Genomic DNA, 22,905 nt, shown 5'->3' with positions numbered 1-22,905 from the left:
TGGCAGCAACTAGCTTGGAGTATTTAGTTCTACCTTCCATATTATTTATACTGTAATGGCCTTTAAACAATAATCCAGTGGTGATTGTGTCATCATCCTTCCTGTAATGAAGTGTTTGTCCTCACCAGCTGCACCTTATGTATGTTACATTATATTAATTGTTCTGAAACTTTTTTATAAAACTTGACCAGCAGAATATTTTAAAAAGTACTTTAAAAATACTTTAAAATATTTGCATTAAGTACTTCTGTGTTGCTTACTCTTTTATTTTTCTTTTATCTGAAGAGATTCATTAGTTGAATGATTGACAGATACAAATTAAAAGGCAGACCTTGGTTTGACTGAAATCAACAGCAAAACATTCAATGACTTAATTTTACCCCAGGGCAAGTAAAAGGCAGTTGGAAAACACTCCAAATACCCAAAGGATTATGCCTCCAGCCACTGAGTGGCTTATGAGGTTTTGTGCGCAACAGAAATTTATAAATAATTCCATATATGAAAGAGAAAAAAGAAAAAAAATAATTTCTGCTATGGAAAAATGTCCTTGTGGTTGGTAAGGAGCTGTCTCCCACCTACTGTCCCGGTAAGGAGTGTGTAGCAGTTGGATATTCTGAGCAACTGTATGCAGCATGGACTTTCTTCTTGGATCTTGACCTTCAAACGTGGCTGCATTTAAAACTTTTTTCTCGATTAAAACTTTTTAACCTTTTTTCACTTTGGGTGGTAGTTTTCCAGAGATGAGTCAAAATACTGGCAAGAGGAGTGTTTAGATAGTATTAAGAATTTTTGGATGCATGTTTTCCAGCTGTTTTGTTATTTCTGAACTGTCAGCGACATTTTATTCAACTTTTAACACTTAAAATGCGAGTTCAGTTTTACTGTAACAGAAACACCCCACAAAAGCCGTGTTTTATAACAGCAAAAGTAGTTATTAATGCAGAGATTTACAATGTGTTGCTTTTTTAAATGCCAAATAACTTGTGTGTATATATGTATGCGCTTATGTATGTATTCAGGACATTAAAGCATGAATGGTTTTGTAAAAAGTGGCCTGGATTTCAGTCTGATTTTCAGTTGCTACCCTCTGCTGTGAATCTTGTAGCTATTCTTGACTTAGTTTCTAAATGACAGGAGAATTATGCTACCTTTGTGTTAGATACACAGATAACTTCTATACAGAGCTTATCTGTGTGCCATAACGATGTCAAAATTACCAGTGAAGAAGTAATCATCTCTCTGTATCACTCAGCTCAATTTCTATTGAAGTGTTTAGAAGACCAACTTGGTTCATTAAATACCAGCGATTTGAGAAGCTGAAGCTGTCTCCAATCGTCAATGCTATCACCAACTTAGCACCTTCTAATTACCCTGAAATACTCCAGAAATCTGGTCATTGTCTTTGTTCCTCCAATTACATCCTCGTATGTGCAGCAGATAATAGACTTCGTGACCATTTAATAGTGTATGCCTCTTCACATTAAACAACCAAACCACAAAACTTGGGACTTAATCAGTTTCAAGTTGATATCACTATTACAATTTCATTGAGAGAACCAGTACTTTACACAGGTTTTTTTGGGTTCTGTTGGATTTTGTTTATTTTTATTGTGGGTCATGGGTTTTGTGGGTTTCGGGGCTTTTTTTTTTTTTTTTTTTTTTGGTATAATGCAAATCCATCTGTTTAGAAAAAGTGGCAAGAGAGGGGAAAAAAAAACTGAAAAAAAAAAAAAACCGAACAGCAAAGCAAACAAAAATAAGCCCTTTCCATTTGGGCTCTATGAATGTTGTACTCTCTGTATATCCTGGCATATGCTAGGCTTTTAAATAAGTGTTTTGAAGTACCTTTCAACAGTTTAGCTCCATCTGCCATCCAGTTTTTGCTATAAAAGTGGCCAGCCTGATCATCTCCCATCTCATGAGGCGACTCAAACTCCTTTAGGCAAAATTTATTGCAAGGAGAAGCAAATTCCTTGAGTCGAATGGACCAAATAGCTTGTTGACAAAACTGCCAAGGAACATATACGCTGACTTCTTTTAAAAATAGAAAAAAATAAACCCAAAACAACTTAACACATTTGATTGCAGCCAGGACATTAAAACACCTGAATCAAATTTTCCACACATGAAAATAAGGAAATCTGGAAGCTGAAGCTATTTTAGGCTAATTGCATTTTGCTGGGTTTCGGAGGAGTGGTACATAGTAGCAACTGTGGGAAAACCACTAAATAGTTCTCTGTTTGAACCATCTGTCACGAATATGGGACATATGTTCGCTTTGTTTATTCAGGAGCCAAGTGGAAGCCGATACACAGCGCTGGGCCCCGGCCGAAGGCCGGAGCGCACCGCGCACTGCAGGGGTACGGGGCCCGCCCGGCCCGCGGAGGCTGCGGGGAAGGACGGGCGGTGCTCCCGGGGCCGCTGCGGGACGCCCCGGACCTTCCCCCGCGGGCGGCGGGGCCGGCAGGGGGAGGCCGCGACCGCCGAGCCCCGCGGAGGGCGGCGGGGAGCGGAGCATCGCCGCGGGGCCGCCGCCTGTCCCCGGCTCGCCCGGTGCCGGCGGCGCCCGCTGGGATCCGCTCCCGCCGGGGCCGCTCTCGAGGCCGAGGGGGCCCCGCTCTGCTCGGCGGAACCGGAGCGGCCGCGCCTCCCGCCCGTCCCAGTTTTCCCTGGCAAAGTTTGGCTGCCGGCAGCGCGGCCACTCCCGCTCCGCCCCGGCGGCGAGCGCTCCGCGCAGCCTGCGCGGCCCCGCGCACCGCCCCGGCCCCGGCGTCAATAAAGTTGCGGTCGGGGGGGTGGAAGAGGCGAATTGCCCCGGGGGGGGGGGGCTCGGGAAGCCGCGGCTCGGGGCTGTCAGAGGTGCTGCCACCAGCGGGGCTGCCACCAGCGGGGCTGATCCCAGCGGCTGGCCCCGGCTGCGCGGCCGGGGGCGGGCGGGCGCTGCGGTCTGGTGTGGGCACCCCCCTCCCGCCCCCCGTGCCTCTCGGTCCCTCCCTGGGAACAGGCGCTGCCCACCCAAGGAGGCGACCGGCGCTCCTGCCCCGCTGCCGCTCGCTCGCTCACTCACACACATCACACAGACACACACACACATAAACCGTGCGTGCGCCTCTCGCTCCCGCACTGGAGTCAGCGCTTGTGCCTGCAGGTTGCTCAGACCTGAAATCTAAGGGAAAAGCTCAGCGTTTGCGTCGCTGCTCCTGCCGCCGGTGGTGGTAGCGGTGAAGAGGAGAGGGGGTTGTGGGGTTTTTTTTTGCTTGGTGGCTTTTTTTTTTTCTTTCCCCTTGAATTCAATGGATCTGAACTTGGAGCCTTTAGACCTCGGCGGTATTGGAATATCTACATGCTGATCATCTTTGTTGTGACACATCAAGTCGTTTGGGGAAACCAAAGACAGCAAGATGTTTCTCGTTCTCTTGTACTTCGCTTTGCCCTTAGTGGGTAAGTTGCTGGTGCCTGATTTCGGTTTGCACATCGCTTCATAAAGCGAGGCATTGGGTTTATGGGACCGGGAGCCTGATGCTTGTCAGTCTATTGTTTAGGCAGAACAGTGAAGTTTCCAGTAGTTTTAATGGCTCTGCCTCACATCAGTTAGCCCGGTCTACGTTTAAAGCTCTGTAGGTTACAGACTTCGGTACTTGCCTGTTTAGCCTCTTGTTAAATTGGGTTCTCGCAAGTTACAGGGAAACTTTTCATTTAAATAAAATAAGGCTGCCTGGGGAGGGTGGGGGATGACAAGACCAACTGAAGGATTACATCTTCACCTGAACCTGGCAACCTGCCCGACTGGTAGTGGTTTGCAGCCCAAACTGGTTTCCTTTCCACAGGAGAGGTTTGCGTTTCCATCCGCATGTGTCTGAGGGAGCATGACGGGGGCACGATGGAGAGGAGAGAGTTAATGCAATTTGCTTTGTTCTCCTGCAAAAGCATCATACGTGGAGAGAAGTGGGGAGGGGGGGAAGTAACAAATTCTACCTTTATGCATATAGAATAAGCAAAAATGTGCACAGCCTTTAAAAAGTGACTGACGCAAAGACAGGCTAATATCAATCAGTGAAGATACTTATCTCTCTGAGCGGGCTGTTCCTGGATGTAAGTGAAATTACAGCAAAGCTCTTGTGGAAAGTGAGGCTGAATATTTAACCCCTTACTTAAACCCTGCATTGGAAAGCTGATTTGTTTCACCAAAGTGGATCTATGGAATAACAAATGCTTGTTTTATCAGGCACATTAATCCCTCCGGGTTTTCTTTCATTTTTCTCTTTCCTCATAAATCAGCCATCAGGGTTAAAAAATACTGTTTCATTGGACTCCCCCGAAAGTGGATCTAAGCCCACGGAAACCCTGTGTGCTTTTTCCTAAGGCGTAGCGTGAAGCCAGGAGGTTTGCAAGGTGCTGCCCCTGGGGTTGGCCGCATGTGCAGCGTGAGGAGGTGCCCCGTGCCTCCCAGGTGCTGCTCAGGATCTGGGCTTCCAGGCACGCTGCTCCCCCAAAGAGCGCGGGTTGGTTTGTGTCTGCTCTCCATAGATGTACTTTTGTCTGCAGAAGTGAGCGGGCTGCCTGGAGGGGACCGCCTGGACTGCGTGAAAGCCAGCGATCAGTGTCTGAAGGAGCAGAGCTGTAGTACTAAATTCAGGACACTGAGGCAGTGTGTAGCCGGCAAAGAGAGCAACTTCAGCCGGGCCACGGGCCTGGAGGCGAAGGACGAATGCAGAAGCGCCATGGAAGCTCTCAAGCAGAAATCCCTGTACAACTGCCGCTGCAAGAGGGGCATGAAGAAGGAGAAGAACTGCCTGCGCATTTACTGGAGCATGTACCAGAGCTTGCAGGGTACGTGGCGCACGCAGAACCCCCAGCGCAGGGTGCGGGTGTGCGGCTGCCCCGAGGGGCTCTGGCTGCGCCCCCCGAGGGGCTCTGGCTGCGCCCCCCGAGGGGCTCTGGCTGCGCCCCCCGAGGGGCTCTGGCTGCGCCCCCCGAGGGGCTCTGGCTGCGCCCCCCGAGGGGCCCTGGCTGTGCCCCCCGGAGGGCCCTGGCTGTGCCCCCCAGGCCCTGGCTGCCCCCGAGGGGCCCTGGCTGTGCCCCCAGGCCCTGGCTGCCCCCGAGGGGCCCTGGCTGTGCCCCCAGGCCCTGGCTGCCCCCGAGGGGCTCTGGCTGCGCCCCCCAGGCTTTGGCTGCCCCCGAGGGGCTCTGGCTGCCCCCCAGGCCCTGGCTGTGCCCGCAGCTGCCGCCCCAGGAGCCCCGTCCGCCCCGCGCAGCTGCGGCTCCGCTCCCGGGCTGCCAAAGCCGCAGCCAGAGCTTCCTCCAGGGACCCAGCTGACCTTCGTGCACCGCAGCCGAAGATAGGGGCACGAGCATCACGAAAACAGTCATTTGGAGGCATTCTCCTAATCGTGTTAAAACTCCTTAATTAGGGCTCACCTAACAGGACGCTGGAACTAGTTTCTTAGCCTTTTTAGCTGAAAGTTAAATATAATGTGAAGAGAAGGTTGTTTTAAGTGAAAGTTTGTTTTCCTTTCCTGTATTTACTCGCAGTATCTCCAGAGGCAGAAAAAACCCCAAAGTTTATGGTTCCTACAGCATGTAGATGGGCCAGTTAGAAGAGATACAACAGTGATTGACTCAGGACTGCTCTGTTATTCTTATTCATAAGGCAAATTTCTGTTAGTCTCCTTAGAACAGTCAGGTCCTCATATGAGACACATCATTTTTAGTCCTGTCTTGCTGTGGCCCTGGAGTTGAAGGTACAATCTCTCACTTCAGTGTGCTCCCCATTTAACTTTTTTTAAAGTTGCTTCTGCAGAAAGGGAAACAATCCCTTTCTGTTCATTTGTCCATATATTTTAATGAGTCCATATGTACTTTTTTTGCTAAAGGTAATAACAGACGTTTTCTACATCATAAAAAGTTTCTTTTCCAGCAGCATCCTGTCAGGAGAGTTTCATACCAGAGATGCTAGTTTTTGGCTGTTAGCTGAGCTTCTAAAAAAGAGCTCTGCTGTTATGGTGAATGAAGAGGAGCATCCTTGCTACAGCTTCTCTCCTGCTGGCATGAGATGGGACAGTCCCTGTGATGTCACAAGCTGTCTCTGCAAATTATGACCTTACCCAGGGAGGAGGGAGAGAAGATATCTAGTGACAGGGATAAACAATTAGCTTATTTCAGGTGTTTTTATAGGTAATTCTTTGAAAACAAGTAGCCATATAAACTTTTTAAAGTGATTAAAGGGAAGTACATTTCACTGTTATGGAGTAAAAATAAACAAAAAATCTTATCCTGAATTCATGTGTAAGAAAAGCATCCAAATATTTTTTTGTCCTTAGGAAATGACTTGCTTGAAGATTCCCCTTATGAGCCAGTTAACAGCAGACTATCAGACATATTCAGGCTAGCACCAATGGTATCAGGTAAGCAGAATTAAAATTCTTTAACTGACACATGATTTTGTTATTGAATTATGAAACTTTCAAGCAGTACTCATAAATAAAAAGAAATTATAATGGCTTCCTGGATTTAGGAAGCTCATGATATGGTTGAACAAAAGAAAAGACTAATTGGTTTTGAAATGAAAGAATGCTTGGCAGGATGGCAGTTTGTATTCTTTTTGAGTCATTCTTGACAATAAATGCTGAATTTTCCTGTAGGTGGCAATCTGATTCCCTGCGTTCCCAATTTACAAATCTGTTCCTTTTTGGGAATTTGGTCAGTGCAAGTTACCTCCTATTGACATTACAGAAGATCAGAAGATACATCTTTCAAATGCTTGCATAAGGGAATGCTTTATAGCTTCATACAGTTTTTTAGAAAAAGAAAATTCAGAATTAAAGCTTGTCTTCTTTTCTGGAACTGCTGCCTTTTTAAAGAGCCTATTCACAACTTCCTCCTTTTTCTGGTTTTGTTTTTTTTTTTTTTTTTTTTGTTGCTGTGTGGCTGCCTTTCAGAACTTTTTTGTGCTATTTTGAATATGTTGCATGGGTATTAAACAATGGTGTTGGTTCTTTACCAGCCTAAGTTGTTCTCATGTGAGGTCACATTTACTGAAAACGTGTTTTTTGGGGGGCATTCACTGGGGTTACAGATTGGAATTTCATTTCTTTTTAGGAGCTTCGGAAAGTCTTTTTTGAGGATGCAGTCTGTACTCTGGATTTTTATTTGTTTACCTCCATAAAACAAATCAAATGTGCACAGCTCCGTGTGCAAGTTGGACAGTGCTGAAGCTCTACTTAAATGACATGCTATGGATAAAGCATTAGGAGATGCCTCTTTAAAAGAAAGGGGGAAAAAAGACCAAAGAGAGTGGCTTGACCAATTGTCAGATGTACTTACACTTTTTAGGACTCAAAATCCCATTAAAAGCCAGGGGTACTTAGGTTGTTAAGTATTTAATGGTACAGATTTTCAAAGGCATATAGACACATAAAATGTAGATAACTGCCCATTGGGATTTTCAAAAAGGACTAAGTGATTTAAATAGGCGTTGGATGCCCAGGCAGTTTTGAAAATTTTAAGTGCTTAATGCATCTTTAGGTATCTTAATGCCTTTGAAAATCGTCCCTTTAGTCACTTTTCAATATGTGACTTCAGATCCTTATCCCATACATCTTTTGAAAGCATTGTCCTATTTGGTGAGCATGCCTGTTGGAGAAATGGTAGAGAGCAACGATAAATCTCTGAAGAATCTTTATTTTTTTATTTTTTATTGCTTAAAACTCCTACTTAATATAAAACCAAGACAAAAATCAGTGTAGAGGAGTTCTAGGCTGTTTTCTTGAAGTTTATGATCAGCCTGCCTGGGGCCAGATTGTAACATATCTCAGCAGTTTTGTGATCTCAAGAGGAATATCCTTATCTGCATTCTGCCTTTCTATTGTTTTTTGGTTTTTTTTTTAGTTCCCCATTTACTTGCAGAATAATTACCTTAAAAATGTAATTTTCATGCCACTATTCAGAGCAACAATGAAGTAAGATATAGTTGCCAACAGATGATGTCCATCCTACCACAGTTAGGTCTCATCCCATGTTTTCAGTGCCCCCCAGATTGCTGCTTCCTTGGTCAAAAGATTCAGGTTTACAAGGATGGGAGGCCTAGAATTCATAGTGAGCAACAAACAGAAGTTGTCATCTAGAAGAAAAACACCAGTATTTGAAAGTATTGTCAGCTGAAAGAAAAAGATGAGCAAAAGCATTTTTCTTATTTTCATGGTTACTATTGCATGTTACATTCTTTAAAGCTCCTCATCCTTACAGGTTTTTTTGCAGAGCTCTGCAAATACAGCAGAACTTCATAAAATTTGATTAAAACAAACAAAACAATCCCTGTACAAGTAGTGTTGGCAGGGGTTTCATACCTGGTGTTCTGCTAATGTGGACATTCTGTTTATAGATGTTGCTGAGTGTTCACTCCCATTAAAGTTAGTTTTGTGTAATTAAAAGCAGCAATTAACTCTTTCATACCACAAAACCCATTCTGTGGTCCTGTATTACTTGGACTTATATCAAGGGTCATGTCTTTGCTCCCTTTTGTATTTATTTTTGTGGTAGTGTAGAAAATCACAGTAGTTTTCTTTTGTGGTATGTGAAAGGAGAAATCACTGGCTGAGATGACTGTTTTGTGTCAGATAAGCCTTTTAAGTAGTGTACATAAGCCTACAAAATGAAGGACAGTTTTTAAAACCAGTTAAAGTTGATGTAATTCTGTTCTGACTAATGTCCAAAATTGCTTTGCCTATGGAGACAGGACGCCACATTCTCTTTATTTTAAGCATCAATATGTTGGTTTAGGAGAAAAATCAGGAATATATGGCTAAACCTGTTACTAAGATTGAGTCTTCCTAGTTGAAAGACTGTCTTGTATTTTGTTTTGGGCATATGTAGGGTTGAATTTTTTTTCTAACTACTACGTCAGATGTGGTGCTTCTGCCTCAAGGGTGTGAATTTCTTCCTGTTAAGCAGCTCTTGAAATTGCTGAAGACTTGTGTGTTAGTTTTGGAGGGTAACAGATTTGGGTTAGCTATTATGATGTAAAGATTTTGCTTAAACAGACATTTTTGCTTGAACCTTTGCAACTTTTGAGAGGTGAAAACATTTTAAGGCCATTGACTTCTGTCACAACTACAGTAAATGTAAAATCTGTTGATTGGATTTCAGAATTGAGTTTCACACTACATTAAGGAGTGATGCTTGAATTAGTAACTTCTTCAAGCTATCTGTGGCTTTTTACTACCTGGAGAACAGTTTGCCTCTTAAATTTGTATTTGTAGTTGATATTGAGCTTTGCAACTGGAAGATATGTTATTATTTTGGTGTTAGCTGATACAGTATAGTGGTCAGCTCAGGCACCTAGTAAGAAAATATCTTTCATAAAAAATGTAGCTGTACATATCTGCAGAAATATTTAACAAAGTAATGTTTCTGAAATGCCTCATTCACTTCAACAGAAAAGAGAGAGCCACTCTATCTGAATAAAATGCCTAAAGCTGTGTCTGTGGAGTGGTGTAAATAGAATTCTCAGTGTTAAAAAGAGTTGGCTATTTAGATCAGTGCATTTAGGGTGACAAAATCCTCTCCTCCCATGGATTCACTTCTAAGTTGCCTAGTTGTTCATAGGCTTATTATCCCATTGTTCAGCTTTGTGAATCTTCTTTCTTTTATATCCTTTATGTTCAGAAATAATCTAAAAAGAACAGGCTACATAAATTAGAGCATTTGTTAAAACACAGAGTGTTTGCTGTTGATCTGTGAAGAATTGGTTGGTTACATGCTACTAGTTAAACCTTGTTTCTAGTTGCTAAAGCACAGGCCTGGTAGAAATTAATGATTTTGCCACTATTCTTAGTGTAGTTAACTGTTTTTGCAAAGTTCCTTTTGCATCATTAGCAAATCAGAGAAAGAAAATGGTTCACCTGATTGTATGTCAAAGGGAGTGTTGTGGTTCTGCTGCTCTCATGAGAGGCTGCCTGATCTAAAATCTCTGGGAATCTTTTGTTGTAGAAGGTATGTGGAAGCTTATATTTAGAAAAGGGTGTATTTAATATTTATTATAGTAAACTTCTAAATTAAAACCAAGAATTCAGTAGACAGCACAGCGTGTCGGGCTTCTTGCTGGAGTGTATCATTCCCTGTCAGAACTCAGCACATGAAGTTGCCCGCTTTGGTTTGCCCACTGAATAAGCTCTAAGTGCAGACAGAAGCAGTTATGGTCAGTAAGGTGGCTTTTTATTGTGTGGAAAAAGTTGAGACTTAAAAAGTGAGCAGTGCTGGGATCTCAGGAGGGAGTGTGTGTGTGCGCTGGTGGCTGTTGGACTCTGTGGGATGCACAAGGATACAAGGATGGCTCTGGGTCTCCCTCTAGCATCTCTTCCTTGCTCAGAAGGAGAGTAGGTTGATCAATACTTTCCCTAACTTCCTTTGAGTTTTTCAAAGTCTTTTAGGCATCTTGTATAATTTATTCACAAATCACTAAGTTGATTGTGGGGAAAGAATGAATCCAGTGTGCAAAACACTTTCTTGAGGATAGGACAGACTTTTATAAGGCAATAACTCCCTCTCCCCGGCATAAAACCTGCTCTGAGTATTGATGGCATCTATTTGCCCCTTCCCCATTATATTTTTCTTCTCTGGGCTGGGGTAGGGACATCACTGACAATGAACTGCTGGTGTTTCCTTGGAAAGGTGTCCATCAGCAAAGGTGGGGGAGGAAGGTTGGGGCTTTTCAGTCTGAATCCCCACAATGCAGAGAAACAGAACTTCCTTGTCTGTGTGCTTTTCCTTGTACCTTCTCCTCCTGGTATTCTGTTGAATTAGAGCAAGCTGTGTCATAGTGAATTAATACCCCCAAAACTTTCATTACCCCCAAAATTCTTGTATTCAAGAATGGAGTGTTTCCCTATTCATTTTTGTAATTCTTGATCTGATTGGTGAGAGCTGTGTTCTGGGTAACAAGTCCCTGACACTTTAATAATTATTTACTTCTTTTTTTCCTACCTGGTAAATGACTTTTCATTTGTAGAATCCATGTATGGCCTTTTTATATTGTTTATCAAAAAGATAAGTTAGAATCTCTCTGCTAGCCAAGAGATTCACTGTTTTTTCCTTTTGGGGTTTGTGCCATGTGAATTAGTGGCTTCTCCCATGAATTAATACTGTATGACATCTCCAATTCCTGTTGCCTGAGGCCTCTAATCCTGTTTCTGTTCCTAAATCTGCATGTATTTCAAATGCCACGTGTTTTTCTAATTTAACACTATTTCTTTTGTGAAATTTCTGTAAGATTATATGAGCTGCCACTTTTCTACAAAGGCAGTTTAAAAATATTTTTAATTAAAAAAATATTTAAATAATGTTGATTTCTGTTGACTCTCTGCAATGCTTTTATTAGCTCTTACCCCCCATATCATTACTGCTGAGTTTAAAAAGTTGAGTTACCTCATGTTAGTTACCTTGTGCATACACCCGAGTTCACAAACAATAAACCAGATCTTGTTAGGCTAATAGGAGTCTTGCAATCTGATTCTTTTCCCACTGAAGTAAGCATAACATATAAAAATTTTATTTCATCATGATGTATTCTGTTTCCTGTTGTATTTTTCTTTTTTTTTGGCTTGGTTCTGGTTTTCTGATGTGAGGTCGAGCTCTCTGATATTAGAAAAGTAAAAACTGCTTATATTTAGCCTACATTGTTACACACATAACTGTATTTTAAAATAATAGCCCTTGAACCAATATTTAATACTGGTTTTACACAAAACCAGTCTGTCTGGTTTTCCTCAGTGAGAATTTGTGTCCTGTTACAAGAAGACAAACTAACAGACAAACCAGGCACCTATTTTAGCTGTGTTTAAGAGAATGAAAATAGTTTGACAAAAATAAATCTAAGCATGTACAATGTTTGTGTTGTTTGACATTTCTGAGTGCAGATTTTCTTTGCAGAGGCAACTAGGCTGAGTTCCAGGCAGATAACAAGTTATCAAGGATGCATAGATACCAGTTCCTATTTCCACTTCTGCATTTTCATAATCAGATTGGACTTCACACAAAAGAAAATCACTTTGGTGACTGCTGGCTTGCAGGAACTCTTTGAATATCCTGTTTTCTGCATGTCTTGAAGCTAGATTTGATTATGAGAGGGGAATTAAATACCTTGCTGAAGTAACTGATTGGCTGGCCTCTAAAGGCAGTGCCTTCCCTCTTTACCTTCAGCAGGCCTTGAAAATAGGAATATGTAAAATAGTCTCAGTTCCTTGGTCAGATTATTGGAACCTTTTTGCTAATTTCTTTGAAGAGCTGTAAAACAGAAGATGAGGTCTTGGTTCCTCAAGTACTTAAAATACACAGCTTTGAGCAAGTGTATTGTTTCTGCTTGTCCTGTTAGTTCAGACAGGCTTTGCCAAACTGTTTCAACATGGGACACAGGATGAAATTCATTCCATGGAAGGAGGAACCACCTGATTGAACACAAAGCATTTATGCATGAATATTCTGCCTCTCCTTTAATGCCAGGAGTAGTAAGAGGGAATAGTTAGAAGTCTTGAAGGAAACTTGGTCTTGGGCAGTATTTTCCTGAAGCCTCAAAGGGAAGTGTTTGGGTATAGCTGGTTGAACAAGCATGACCATTTGTTAATAAAGTACCTACTTTATTACTAAATATATATAATGTATGCAGTAAACCACATCTTTTCTAGAGTAACATCCTTGGAGAATGGAACTGCCATCCCTTAATCTGTGTCTTTGCAGGAAAGCCTCAGTTATGCTGTGGTGGGTCAGATATTAAATGAACATAGATGTATATACATTATTGGGCAGCTAACTCTGTATTCTTGCTTCCCACTGCAGGGCAGCTTTATGGCTCACTTGAGTGGCACCTGAGTTTCTCTGAAAGAGGAGCAAAGGGCAGAGGAGTTGCCAGTAGTGTTGGTGGGATTATGGAGAGATCAGGTGGCTGAGGAGGGAAGCAGAATCGGGTTATCTGTTGAGAGAAGGCAGCACCACTCCAGGGGTGCAGTGAGTAGGAGCAGGCATGGGCTGGTGAGCCCCTCAGACACGCAGAGCTGGCTGGATTCCCTGTTCTGTCAGGTGTCTGCAGACTGCTGTGTCTCAGGGTGAGTGGTAGCACACACTGAGCCTGCTGATGGGGCAGCTGCAGGTCTCATGTGGTGAGAGTGAGCAGAAGCTGCTTGGTTCATGTGGTGACCACACTGTTGTCACTTCTTAAGTGATGAAGGTGGTGTGAGGGTGGAAGAGAGGACTGCACTGAGTGGGCAGATTTCTATGGCAGCCTTCCTTGCAGTGCTTCCAAAATGCCTTGTGTGAAAGCAGTTTTCCCTGGTGAAACCAAAAGAACAGCATCCTGCAGCTCTCTGTCTCTTGATGGCACAGCAAGGTGCAGTTTATGCCAGGTGTTCTGCAAAGGGGCTCTTTACATTTGAAGATATTTTTAAACTTTTTTTTTTAATAACCCTATTTGTATTGGACTCTCAAAGATATATATCTTTGACAGTCTTGGAGAAGTCAGTGCTTTCTGTCAGGAGTTGACAGTATGTTAAAAATGCTAAGAGTAAAATGCTTGTGTGTGATGAAATAATGATTTCTGGATTGCAAGGCAGATACTTATTTATGATAAGTATCTAACATTTCTTATTTTAACTTGCACATTATATTGTTTTAACCTTAGAAAGGAATGTGTTTAGAGCTTTGATTTTTAGAAATGTGACTGGTTTTGTTCATGAAATGTAATTCTGTAATTTGTTATTTTTGGTAGTATTTTTATATTCTTGCATTTTCCATGGATGAAACTAATGCAGCAATAATGCTGTCAGTATAGTTACAGCATTACCACAATTAAGTTATTTTTGGAACTGTTCTTTAGTTACGGTGATGCTTTGACAATTTTTCCAAGTGTCAGGCTATTGTCCTGTACAATCTGCACTCAGCTTGAAATTTAACATGAGAGAGGCATGACACAAAGTGTAATGGCATAGAGATAGCTCTTGCTGCATAGAAATTTGCAGAAATGATAGGCTGTAAAGAGACTTGAAGGTATCAAACAATTTGAATAGAAACCCATAAATAAAGATGAATTTCTGCATTCAGTGGTTATACGATTTTATCACTTTCTGATGTCCATAGAATACATCTTCCCATCAGCATTTTGTCGTGCAGCTGATGAGGTTCAGAAGTCTTAAAAACTTCCATGCTCTTCCTTTTAAATTCTCCACCCGAAATTCAGTACTAAAGCTCAGTTCAGCAAACCCAGAAATGGCTGATTCCTTGTTCCTCCTCTGCTGGAGCCAGCACAAGGATTCTTCCTGCTCCCCAGTCCCACAGCCTCCATCCCAGTGCAGGTGTTTTTTTGGGTTTAGCCCTGGCAGCCAGGCTCATGTTGAGCACTGCTGCTGCCCTGAGCTGAGAACCCCAGCTCACTCCTGCCTTGATGTACCTTTTCCATGTGCTTCCTTCCCTTCTTGGATTGTCAACTTTCCTCTCTCTCTGTAACTTCCCCACCAAATCCCCTTCAGCTGCAGGGGCTCCACCGGTTTCTTTCTCTGTTACTGCAGCTCTGCTTTCCACTTTGCTGCTCCTCAGCAATCTGGCTGCACTTTTCCCCATCCCTTTTGTGACACAGTTGTCACCAGACAGGTGTGTTCCTCTGTCCCTTCCCTGGTCCTCAGCTCTGTCCCACATCTCTGCTCTGCAGGGCAGCAGGTGATGCAGCCGCCTGAGTGTTTCACCTGTGCTGAAGGAATCTGGGTCCCGACTCCCTCTTGGAATGGCTCAGAGCCAGAGCCACGCCTGCCTTGTCAGGTCTACTCAGGTCTAAAAATTGGTGTTTTTTTTTTTCATAAAATTTGTAAGAACTTCATATTCATTGCTCTGTCAGATTTGTTAAGTATGTCCTATGGGTTAAGAAATCACTGGGAGCTGCAAGGTGTAGAGAAGATAGAGACTGATATTTAATTTACTTAGATTTCCTTGGAAACTTATGATTAAAAAAAGCAAATACAGCTCCTGTCATATCCCTAAGCATTAGACTGTGACATATCTCATCTCATTCTGGTCTCATAAAACATCTAGTGTGTCATGCAAGTGATATAAATAAACATGCAGTGGACTTGAAACATACAGGCAATTAAGTGCAGTTGATGGCTGGCAGTTGTGTGAGATAATTGAGCATCTCAGGATTCTCTGAATGGGAAATAACTCATCATTTAGGTTAGCTGGCATGCAGATTATTTATTCAGATTTAGAAATGATGCAGGAAAGAAAGGAGCCATCCAAAAGCTGTTATATATGAACACATGTATTGCATTTGACTATTTGGATGATACCACATTGTGTTTACAAATGACACTGCACTTTGTAGAGTCATCTTCTTTTCCAGATGGAATATTTTTAGGATTAATGATTAAGTTTTGCTGATGTTTGTTGTCATAAGGCCATAAACAAAGTTAAGTAAGACAGCACTAGCATTTGGTAGTAGTTTCAAAGAATTCTTGCCTCTTGCAAATAGAGTGGAACGTATTCTCCACAGCGGTGGCTTTGCATTAATGAATGCTTAAGCAGCAGATTAAAATTGCTGTATAAAAAAATAGGTTAGGATTATATAATAACACAAGTCTGGGATATGAATAACAGTAAAGATGATTTTATTGAGCAGATCAGGTGCAATTAAATCTCAACTACAGAATATTTAAATACAATACCAGATCAAAACTCAGTCCCTGCAGCTTTGCTTGCTTTCCTTCACACCTACAGGATCAGCACCTGACAGCAAAGTAAATGATAATTTTTATTGTTGTTCATTTTCTATTGCCACGGGAATGTACATCATGTTATCCATTAGGCCCCAGACAGACATGTCTTTTCTCCACATACACAGTTATGAAACAAGACATGATTGAAGACAGCAAGGTGTCAGCTGTATTTGAAATTCTATTAGAAATTGATGAATTTGCTTGTCAGATTCCTTTAAAGGATTGCATGGGTAAGAACTGCCTATAGTGTTCTCATAAAAAAAAAGTCATGAAAATTACAGCTTTAAAATCAACCCATATAGACTGAGAAATGGTGTCAGTTCTTTTTCTTGTAATCTATTACTTAATCTCAGTCTCCTAAACAGTGAAATAGAGACACAAACTTGCAGTGGTTGATAACACTCATGACCTGATGAAGTAAACTGATTTGATCCTCTGAGAGGTCAAACTGTGTGTTTCTAAGCAAACATTCCCCAAGGCTGCTGATGTGTGAGATGTCTCTTCCCCTTGCCAAACATCCACCTTTGCAACAGAAATTAAAGAAGACTTGCAAAGAAATGTGGTGTGTTAGTGTATAAATCTTGTCTATAAATTGCTGTGAGAATTGTTAAACACAGTATTTGGTGATGTGTTTGGGTGTTTTTTTTTTTTTAATTTTTGCACGTTTTAAAAGTACCTAGACAGCTCTTTTTGGGTTGGGTAGAAAGTACATTTATTAACTCTAGCTGTGTTAATGTTTAGAGAGAAAGGCATACAGTGTTTTTGAATTTGCTAAATAGAAATATTTGAATCTGACTTGAGGCTGCACTTAGTTTTTTAATACATTTCTGCTGTATAACTAAAAATATCTTATCTGCATGCCCTTGACCTTTCTCTGAGAGCTGTGGGAAGATTCAAAAGCATAAATGAGAATAAATTTAGTATTTTCCTATTTGAAGAAAAACAGTACCACATGCCTTAGCTCTCTTCAAGCTGGGGTTGTCAGTCCTGCATGGCCAGTGTGGCAGAGCAGAGCAGGTAGCCCTGGAAAAGGAAAGTAGTTAATTTTTCATTCCTTGCTCAGTTCTCCTCCTTGCAGGAGATGCCAATTACAAAAAGGATTTCTGTAGCTCAGTTCTCTCCCCCTGAACGTTGCCCTTTCTCCCCAGCTTGTTGTGTGTAGCTCCCCACGCAGCTGTGGAAGTCCTCTCAGTCATTGCCCTCTGTGTTTGAGCTGGTGACTCAGAGGTGAGGTTGTCAATATATTAAAGACATCCTTAATGGCATAACTACAAACAGTGAATAACTGTGATGCTTGAGCTTTGTGTTTTTATTTATTTATTAAAAACGCGTTGGCATTTGGGTATCCCAGGTGTCACAGGGACATTTCTGACAGCAGGTGGCTTGTTGTGACACTGCTGCAGGCAGCCACTCTGCACTGCTCTTACCTGCTTTAAATCACTCAGCAGGGCAGAGAATGGGTGCACTTGTGGAGCTGTCATTTCTAGGCTTAGGTACTGCATTGCTGGGCAGTAATTACACACTCTGATAGTAGCTTTCATTTATGCTAATTGCAAGTAAGCTTATAAACCCCTCAGATTATTAAAAAGAGATTTATCTCCTTCCTGTGGCGTTAAGTCAAGGATTTAAATGTTGCAAACTTTTGGTCCTGCTTTAAGGAGGAAAATGTCACCATGAGAATCTTCTCAATATCAACACTTTGCCAGGCTAAGAAAACAGGAAACCTTATTCTATTTTGCCTTTCAAAGTCGTGTTTGTAGCATTGCAACTGTATATACTGATTTTAATAATTATTTTTAGTTAACTCAGTGTTTAAAATATGTATTTAATCCTACATGGACATAATAAAATCAAAATAATGCTTGAAAGGTAATCAATAAGTGACTATAGCTAGGACACTAACAGGAGGCGGGAGTAATTGATCTCAAATGTTTTCTCTAGAGCTGTTTCTAGTAAGATCTTCAGAAAAGAAACCATCACTGATTTCTGTAATGCGGGCAGTATGCAATATCTGTTGTAGACTGTGAGGAGAAATGTAATTTACAAGTTACAGAATGAATTATTCTGTTGTAAAAAGAATAATGTAGAGCCAACAGTCAGCTCCCCTTGAGCAGTGATGCCTGCTAATTGAAGGACTGCATTGTAAGAGTCAATATTCAGGCTTGTAGTATACTCAAAGTGTCGAGTTCCTGTCTTCAGCCAGCCTGAGAAATGCAATAAGTAATTCTGGACCTGCACTGTGGTAAGAAGAGCTGCTGCCCACTGCAGCTGTCAGAATGGGAGATGTGCAAAGTGCTTGTAACAGATAGATGGCTCCTCTGTCTCCTGAGCGGGTTGTTCCTCTTCTGTGGAAAAGTGTTGCCAATAGATTAGGGTGACAATTCATAATGTTCCTAAGCACAAATGCTCCATGTTGAACACGATCACACTGTCAAGGAGCATGTCAGAGAGAATTAAGGTTTAGAACTTATCCTTCCTCGTGCCTTTCAGAATTTTGAAGGTCTTTCTAATATTTGAAAAATGTTCAAACTCAGAAAACGTTGGTACTTCAGAGTATTACTTTACAAATCAGCTTTTCCCCAGATTGTAGCTGAGTGCAGTGGTCTAATTCTTGGTAATGACTTTCTGTTGTGTGAAATGATCCAATTGCAGCAAAGCATTTTAATAAAATTCTAGAAATTACTGTGCATATTTGGAATGATTTATTATACTACAACAGGAAAGCTAGAAAGGGTTTTTTTTAATGGTGTTAACTCCTCAGGTGTGTACTATTAAGGTGCAATAAATGTATTATTTTGTTGATTTTTAAAGAGTGGTAAAAGTACTAAAATACATCTCTAAATCACTCTACAGCTGCTTTTAGAGACAAGGTTTTGGCTAGCTGCCCAAAGTGCTGTACAAAGTGGTATTTGGGAGGAAGAAAAGGTTTCTTTGAGGTATTTTTACCACTGGGGGACTCCTGCTGTTCACATTTCTTCTGTGTGGTTTGAAGCATCCCTGATTTGTCTGAAATTATTGAGTTCACCTGAAAGGTGTGGGGGGTGTGTGCTGGTATTTGCTGTGGAAGATCATGCTCATTTTAATTGTCAAAGGAAGTGCTTATCCATTTCACATTGTAACACCCAGGTTGTTTCTCTCCTCCAGCAGAAGCATGAGAAGCTGCGAGGTTTGCTGAGAATGTGGCCGAGTTCATTCTCTTGACTTTTTTATCCTTAGTTGTTTTAAGACTTGAGTGAATAGGTGCTGACAGGACTCCAGGTTTTTTCATATTAAATGTAAAAGCAGAGCTAATGTATATTTGGCAGACACAAGAACTTGGAGGTCAGGAGAGTTAAAGCTGTAGCTTTTTCTCTCCTGTACAGTTCCTTTCTGGTGCTGGCTTGAAACTGAATTCAAACACTCCTTTTCCAGGATGTGGTATCACAGAATCTGCTGAGTTGGAAGGGACCCACAGGGATCATTGAGTCCAACTCCTGACCCTGCCCAGGACGAGCCCAAGGATCTCACCATGTGCCCAGGAGTGCTGTACAAATATTCTTGCTCTGTCAGGCTTGGTGCTGTGACCACTGCCCTGGGGAGCCTGTTCCAGTGCCCAACCACCCTCTGGGGCAAGAACCTTTTTCCAATACCGCACCTAAACCTCCCCTGACACAACTTCAGGCCATTCCCATGAACCAATGACCCTGATTTTAGCTCAGTGGGTCAGAGCATGGTGTTAACAACACCAGAGGTTGTGGGTTGATCTCTGTATGGGCCATTCACTTAAAAATCAGACCTGATGCTCTCGGGTCCCTTCCAACTCAGAATATTTTGTGAAATGCTGTACCAGTGACTAAGATCACCTTTACTGATGTAGTTAAAATCTGACTAATATGTGCATGACAGGGAAAGTTAAGGTAGAAACACATCTGAATTCTGGGCCTTGCTGACTGGAAAGTTTCTTTTCATAAATCATTCAACAGCAGGTTTACTGAGAGGAAGGTTAGGAGGCTCATTTGTGTAAACTTCCAGACATTTCCCCAGAAATAGCTCTTTTCCACTGGAAAAAATGCAGTTATCCTAATTTCCTGACTGTACTCTGCACTGGTTGTTCTGTGAGAGTGCATTTAATTCTGTTAGAAGTTTTCAAAACCTTCACTGGTGGCAGTTTGTACTGTGCAGGAGATGTGTGAACATTTCTGTTCACAGAGCTGGCCAGCAGTGTGCAATTTGGGAAGAGCCAAACCTTTCTGTTTGTAATTCAACATGGTGCCCTTAAACCATAGGATCTTAGGTCAGCACCTGTTTAAAGGCACTACCATCATAAGGCCAAATATTCTCAAAGCAGAGTGTTGCTCTCTTAACCCATATCATAGTTAATAAACTGCTCCCAAACTTGCTTAATCCTGCTCCCAATTCTTCTGTCTGTGTTTGTTGCCTCACAGTGGAATCAGCTCAAGGACACGAGTTGGAAAGAAACAAAAATGCACGAGTCCCGTCTCACATCTGGCATTCAGAGGCCATTTATTTTATTAGAGTTAATAAAGTGAATTGTACTTCAGATAGACAGCCATGCCACAGTTTTATTTAATAAAACAAACATGGAAGAAGCAAGTTGGATTTGTTTCATAAGGAAAAATCTGCCTTTTGTTGTTTAGAGGATGTATCCTGTGATGACTGTCATACAGCATTAATTTTTATGCTGTACTTAGAATTTAAATACCTGCATTTTTGGCAGTTTCTTTTCTGCGCTGGTGACAAGTAAATGTTGAATAATCAATTGAAATATAATTTTAGAGAAGTAACATCTGGAATGAGGCAGACAAGTAGAAGGGAAGAAGACAACATCTTGCTTGTGAATAAAACTAAAATGTGTCAAACCCTGAACTGGAGAGCTTCAGGTAGTGTAAAATACATCTTCAAACAGAAAATCCTCTGTTTGTTTTCACTCTCCTTTCATTTCTATCAAAAAGCTACTCCACTGAGTACCAAAACTTGAAAGCTGGCAGCATATTCCTGGAGGAGGGCGTGTAGTGCTGTGTTTGGTGTTGGAGAGAAGGAAATGACCACTTTGCTTTCTCACCTGGCAGAATTCCACAAACTCTGGTATTGTGTTACATCTTTATACAATCACTCCTGCTGTGTAATGGAATATAAATGTTTTTCTGTTTGTTGTTTTCACTCATTGTCAGTTGGCTGCTAATGGGAATCTTGGAGACACATTAATGAGAAACCAGGTTATACCGACACCAGTCAAATTGTAGCAGCTATTTTGCAAGCTAAATAATGGTTCTTAAGGACACTTGGCAGAGGGAGAAAAGTGATGTTTGCATGTTAAAACCTGCTTATTTCATCAGGTCACGTTATTTCAAGAATGTATTTTGCAGTAATTAAGTAGTGTGCCAATTACTTCTTTTAATTACAGATTATATTTTATTTGTGAGGATAGCATCAGCCACTGTGAAATTGGCTTCTCATTGTTTTTCTATTCATGTATGGTGGAACACTGGAGCAAAATACATTTTGTATTATTTTGCTGCTTCATCTGGAAAGAATTTGTTTTAAGCTGGAGAACCCATATCCATAGCATTAAATTATCACAAATATGTTTTATAGTTAGCTGCTGCAGTGTTTTCTCTTGCTTTTAGTCACAGGATACCATTTACATTCTATTATCAGGGTCTCATTATGAGCACTGTAGGCCCTCTGCTACCATTGAGTCTCCAGTTGTTTTCCATCAGAGTTGAATCAAAATCAGCCTCACTGGATCAGATTTTTAGTCCCTCCTTGGGCAAATTTTTTTTGCTAGGATCAGATGGAGCTTTCCCAAGCAAACTGCAGGATATAACCACTCTCAATAATGATGTAGCTTTGTGTATTCTAGGTTGAAAACAGCTTGTCTGTGTGACCTTGAGATGTTTTGATTAATTGCATCTTTTGGAATTCTGTGTGTGTGTTGTGCCTGCTTTATTCACACATAAAAAGGGACACAGCTATTACCTTCCCTGTTAAGTTATGTGAGGAAAGAGGATTGTGTTTACCTTCTATAAGATATATCTAAGCAGTGTGTAACATTTAAAGAAACACTTTTTCAGCCTTTGGTCTAATTCCAGATGTTATTTTTCATTACTCATGAAAAATACGGATTAAAAACTCTCAAGAGTTTTTATATAGGCTTTTATGCAGTAGTCTGATGCCTCTGACAGATAATCTTAGGAGATACTTTCCACAAAACAGGACTTGTTCTTGATAATTATTCTCACATTATGACTTCTTTGCTTTGAGCGACCTGATAAGGAGAGTACATCACGCAGAGGCAAGAAGATTCCTTCCAAGCACAGGAGATTTTCCATGTGGGCAGCTCTTGGACTTAAAAGCTCTGTTGTTTTTTAAAATGTGTAGGATACTCCATGCTCTCCCTTACACTGATAAAGGTTCACCTGAGTGTAAGGTGTGTGTGCCACTGCTCAGTCCTTCACTTCGTGATGTGTCTCTTATTGGTCAGATCTCTAAGATCCTTCTAGACCCAAGACAGGTTTTAATGGAGCACTTCAGTGTCCTGTTTGTGATGCTTGTCATGCATCTTGTGTGCGTTTTGAGCATTGCTGTGATCATCATCTGACTTAGAATTGGTATTCATTTCAGGAGAGCAAGCAAGCTTTAGGCAGTTATGGTATAAAAGCTATATGCCTTGTTCTGTCAGGAACAAATAGAACTGAGACCTTGCATGAAATTCATTTATAAAGGCAATGCCTGAATTTTACAGAGCAGAATTGGTAGCCTTATGTTTTTCACCTACACTTGATGCTACAGATGGAGAGGATTATTTATGTGGAAAACTCAGTTTATAGCTCTGCAATCAGACAGCAGATGTATTTTCCTCCATTACCAGAACCTCAGAAACATCTTGTCCTGTTTGTAAACCCATCTACTTTATGAAAGTTAGAAGGCTCTGAAACAGAGCAAGCTGCTCCTATTTGTAAAGCAAGCAGCTGCTAGATCCAGAGCTGATGCTCTGGGAGAGCAGTATTCCCATCTTTGTTTAATTGATAGTGTTGGCACTTTTCATGCCACCACTCTGAAAACACTGCAGCTTAGAAGTCACTCTTGCCTGGCTTTGTGCTGGCACACACCCAAAGGAAAATTAAGACAGCTCTCCTATGGCTGTTTCAGTTCAAGA

At 41.5% G+C, this 22,905-nt stretch overlaps 1 protein-coding gene across 1 annotated transcript in view; it reads left to right on the top strand.

The window, feature by feature from the left end:
* Nucleotides 1-2,990: 2,990 nt before the first annotated feature.
* GFRA1 (GDNF family receptor alpha 1) overlaps nt 2,991-22,905 on the top strand; it is a 138,820-nt gene continuing 118,905 nt past the window's right edge. Inside the window, exons 1-3 of the mRNA XM_036385736.1 lie at nt 2,991-3,441; nt 4,546-4,830; nt 6,321-6,404. Coding sequence (XP_036241629.1) covers nt 3,402-3,441; nt 4,546-4,830; nt 6,321-6,404 — 409 coding nt within the window. The 5' untranslated portion in view covers nt 2,991-3,401. The remainder of the gene's footprint in view (nt 3,442-4,545; nt 4,831-6,320; nt 6,405-22,905) is intronic.

This window comes from Molothrus ater, chromosome 8, assembly GCF_012460135.2.
Source record: "Molothrus ater isolate BHLD 08-10-18 breed brown headed cowbird chromosome 8, BPBGC_Mater_1.1, whole genome shotgun sequence".
Taxonomy (NCBI): domain Eukaryota; kingdom Metazoa; phylum Chordata; class Aves; order Passeriformes; family Icteridae; genus Molothrus; species Molothrus ater.
Note: the sequence above shows the minus strand (reverse complement) of the source record. Positions and strands in the feature narration are given on the sequence as shown.